At 43.2% G+C, this 4,640-nt stretch overlaps 1 protein-coding gene across 1 annotated transcript in view; it reads right to left on the bottom strand.

Annotated features, from left to right (window-relative positions):
• Nucleotides 1-208: 208 nt before the first annotated feature.
• The window catches only part of LOC111230685 (potassium voltage-gated channel subfamily KQT member 2-like), a 37,901-nt gene continuing 33,469 nt past the window's right edge, over nucleotides 209-4,640 (bottom strand). The window contains exons 13-16 of the mRNA XM_022757499.1: nucleotides 3,841-3,946; nucleotides 3,074-3,205; nucleotides 1,451-1,544; nucleotides 209-1,312 (exon numbers count right to left, since the gene is read on the bottom strand). Of these exons, the coding sequence (XP_022613220.1) occupies nucleotides 455-1,312; nucleotides 1,451-1,544; nucleotides 3,074-3,205; nucleotides 3,841-3,946 (1,190 nt within the window). The 3' untranslated portion in view covers nucleotides 209-454. The remainder of the gene's footprint in view (nucleotides 1,313-1,450; nucleotides 1,545-3,073; nucleotides 3,206-3,840; nucleotides 3,947-4,640) is intronic.

Below are 4,640 nucleotides of genomic sequence, written 5' to 3' on the forward strand. Positions count from 1 at the left end.
TGATACAAATCAGTCAGTCAGTTTCAATGCAAAAAATCAAGTGCCTTACATTACACTCTCACACATGTATCTGTCATCACTAATACAACAAATACATGTTCTCAACTAAGTTAAAGAAGTGTCCTTAAACAGCTAGTTTTTCGATTTAATCAAGATCTCGATGAATACAACACAACTGTAACTAAGCATTGCTTGTAAAGTGCAACATCACAAACATAAAAGGTGATAAAGGACAATCCCGTTGTTTTAATAAGAACGTATTTTCACCATCCTCTGTAATAAATAGCTAATCATACCCATTCACGTAACCTAAAATAGTCTGTAATTTAATCATCAGCAACAACAGTCAGTCAGTTGGCTACACAGTCTCATGGTAGGTCTCCTGTTGGCAACTGCAGCACCGACCTCTTTCACCATGAATCCCTCTCCACCAGGCAGAGCAGTCCTTCCTGACCTACTTCAGTCCTGGCCATCCCCTCTCTCCACAAGTGACCTCTCCGGTGAAGGACAGAGGCGAGGGAGCGTAGAGGTCAGAGTCTGTGTCTGATTCGCCCTCTGCTATGAAGGGTCTGACTCTGGCACAGAGTGAATGTCCAGCTCCGGCATCAGTCCCTGCACCGGCTGCCCCTCCGGAGCCCGTAAAGAAAGAAGGCCCAAAGAAGTCCTCCTTGGCCTGGGAGATGCTGAAGCCGCTGAAAGAGCGCTCCAGCTCCTCGTGGTCAACAGACGGGATGGAGAGAGAGGTGTCGCTCTCCACGGCGGTGGCATCCTGCTGATACCTCTGCCTCCTGTGGCGCCTCCTGCTCTGGGAGCCGCTCTCTCTGCTGTTGCCACCCAGGGCGGAAGAGGACCGGTCGTGAACCGGAGCGGGCGGAGGAGGAAGGCGGAACAGGGTGGGCGAGTGCTCGCCGCTGCCACCGACCGGTGAAGGGGTGTTGGCCACGCTGCTGTTCCAGGCAGGCTGGCTCAGGGGGTGCTGCAGTTGGTGCTGCCAAGAGGTAGAAGGGCGGCTGTTGCTGCCGGAGGGAGTACCCACCGATCTCGCCACGGACCGACCCAGTAAAGGATCTCTCTTTTCCACCGACACATCAGAGCACGGGACATCTGCAGCAGAGCATGTCTTCACCTCCTTTTCCTCCTTCACCTCCTCTTTTCCCTCCTTCTCCTCCTTGCTCTCCTCTGGGCTGTGGTAAGGCGGGGCTGGATACGGCTCTTTGGAGTTGAAAAAGGCCTCTGTCTCAGAGCGAGGGATGCCCATACGCTGCACATACACATTGACCAGGAAATCAAGTTTCCTGTCCATACAGACCACCTGTAGGGAAAAAGAAAAAAACACAATGAACAAGTGGTGTTCCTTTACCAGAGTTAAAATATATTGATCATCAGAAAAACATACAATTTTGATCTCAGTGCGAACCAACTTTTACAGACCTGGGTGAAACATTCCTACCTGTTTCTCCACTTTGACCAGACGTCCCATCATGCTCTGGTCCTCTGCAGCCTCTCCTTCAGCTTTAGGACCTTTACCAACTATCTGGTCAACTCTAGCATTTGAGAAATGTAATATCTGAGATTATTAAAAAATAAATAAATAAATAAAAACACTGTTCTGCCACAAAGGACATATTTTATTTTTTACTTAAGAAAGTTCATGATGCTATAATGTGAATTACTTTAATATGGGAAATAAGTAAAGAAAGCATTTATGTTGATGATACTTGCTAAACTACAAATAAATGTGCTTTGAGTGAATGAATGATGGCCTAACACTGAGAGAGAATTGATCTCAGGTGGACGGTGTGGGTGCATGCATTATGAGATTAGGCAGTCTTGAACGAAACAAAGTGTGACGAGGGGTCTTTTTGTCTATGGTCAAAATGCATCACTTGGCATGCTTCTGTTGTGCTTCATGCTTCATTTCCATTGCATCCTGATGGGGGAGCTCTCCCTGTGTCTCTCCGGTATGAGAGCAAGCATCTAGCACTGTCAAACCCCTGTTGAGTGAGGCCATATGACATGACTCATTAACATTCAGTGAGAAAGCCACGGGATGTTTCACTTTTTTTGGGCCTTTTCTTGGTAGCAGCTGATATAATGTGACATAAAGAGCTAAAACAGGGACACAACATCCTGAAGATGTTGCATATAAAACATTTTATCAAACTGTTTTTCTTGATTTGATACAAAATCTTTCATGTGTCACCTTTTCTCCGGCTCAATGAGCCAGGTCACTTGGCTTAAACTCAAAAGGGGTGCCGTCAATCAAAAATAATAAGGTAGCATGTAACTGCTTCAATATTTGGTCTATGGTGTAAGGAGCATAATGCTGGTAAAATGGTCATTCTAGAGGTGCAGTCTATTAACCTAACCTAGGACCTTCAGTGGACTTCTTATGGCGAGGTGTTGAAGGGGGAGGGGGCCCCACAATCATATCTATCCTGGCAAGGCACACAGAGACGATATGAGTGCAATGCAAAATGAAGCAACGTGGGAATCACATCAGCTATGGAGAAGAAGTCTCAATATATTCCACACACCCATGACATACGGTGAGTCTGACTTGCTTCGTGGATGAAAAGTGTACGTATTTCACTGTTGGAATATATTTATCCTACATGTTAGACCTTTAGAGGGGGTTAAGATGGGAGGAACTAATTTGTGGGAGGGAAAACTGATATAGAAAACAATATGAATTATACATCAATGTTATTTTCTAAAATGAATCTGAGACGCATTCAGAGCTGGAAGAGTGAATCGTATTTTGATTAAGTTTACTGATATAAAACTGAGATCTGAATACAACACATGTAGCTGGACAAATGAAACAGGCAGATCAATGACTCGCGTGTCACAACATGTGTGTATCCAGTGACACCACAAACATCACACATCTCCAACACAATACTGAATTTAAACAAATCATTGCACTATAGAAATAACTTTGAAAATGCTTCCATACATCCATCCTGACATTTACGTTCAAACAACAGCATCTGAAACTACTTTTAAAAAAACGTAATGTGGCTCATATTTAAAGTAGCTAAATTATACTGTGGAGTGAACGTGCACTTGCCTGGTCTGCAGGTTCTTAATGCGAGACAGCATGTCCAGGTGACCTGCAGAGTACTGCTCGATCACATCCATGACATCGTAAGGCCGCAAGCTCTCTTTGAACCTCCTCTTTGACACCAGAAACCTCATGATGCTGAAGGAGGAAATGTTATTTTCACACACAATGCACAGCAGTGTTTTTTGTTTTTTTTTATTTACACTATTGTGTTTTTCCCACTGTGACAAGTGTCCTCTGAGAAAAAGGGCTATCATAACAACTTGACACAATAGATGAGAAAAACTGTTTTGAGTTGAGATGGTAATTTATTATAACTTTACTGTCATTTTTGAGCTAACAGTATATTATCAAACAACTGTAAGAAGAAGAACGTCCACACTCAACCTTGTTTTCATAGTTGTTATAGTTGTGTTTATTATTGTTCGGTTTCGGCCATATTGGTTGTTATGATGACACTGAACTCACAAAAGTGCATACTGAGATCTTGGGAAATGCTACACAAAATAATACAGGTCGTAAATAGGACAGCAGGTTAGCCAGATTATCTACACCACCCTATTTGGAGATAACCTGGAGGGTTACTTAAAATATTTTCTTTTTAAATGATGTCTCCATGTCCATCGGTTATTAACATCTTAAGTACAGTGTCATTATTACAGATTACAGATAACCTATTCTCCTAAACTATCGAGCCCAAATCACAATTGTCATCCATGAGTGAAATAAACATTGCAGAACCATAAAAATTGCAGAGCAAAGCGAAGCCTTACCAGATTGCCCTTATTGCAACCTTCAATCCCGGAGGTAATTCTTGAGTAAGAAACTCACAGTGGCAGCTCTTATCGTCACCAATTTCCTCTCCTGGGAGGCTCGCCTCTACAGAGCAAAGACAAGGACACTCTTAAAGAATATTTCGCCGGCCTCCACGAGGCCAGCGTCATCAACAGAAGCAAAGCAGAGCTCTTGCTTTGAGCTTTGAAGGTGCAAAAATTCTATTACCAAGTTGGTTTCAAGCCAGTTAGCCAGTTTGTGAGCGTAGTGAGCGAGCTTTGTGGACCAACGGAAAAAAAAGACTTGGTGCAGAATTGAAGGATAGTGCTGATGGGATAAAGCTTTATTGAAACCTTTAATGACAAGTACTCTCTTCCCACCACCAATTACAGTGAAGATTAGCATCATAACTATCATGTTTAGTTTAGCCAGAAGGCTAATCTATGGATTTTGAAGCATAGTGCATACAGGCAAAGGTGTTAAGGCCTAATCACTGCTGATCAGATATTAGATGAGAATCTGGTAGGGAAAGTGAGGTGTCTTCATGCAACGTAAAGCAGGGGATTTTGGGCAGTTTGTTTCTGGGTCAATTTTGGATTATCTCAGCTCCACTTGACTTGAACCCAGGATTACCTTCTACAGTACGGCTAATGTAATCAAACATGTATAATCATTTGTATGGCGTTCTTACAATCCTAATGGATACTTGAATCATTACATGCTTGTTCTCGGCTATTCTCATGCTTCAGAGCCTTCAGTCATCACGGGGAGGGGGGGGGGGGGGCCCCATATAAAAAAA

The sequence above is a fragment of the Seriola dumerili genome, unplaced genomic scaffold (assembly GCF_002260705.1).
Source record: "Seriola dumerili isolate Sdu_G_001 unplaced genomic scaffold, Sdu_1.0 BDQW01000278.1, whole genome shotgun sequence".
Taxonomy (NCBI): domain Eukaryota; kingdom Metazoa; phylum Chordata; class Actinopteri; order Carangiformes; family Carangidae; genus Seriola; species Seriola dumerili.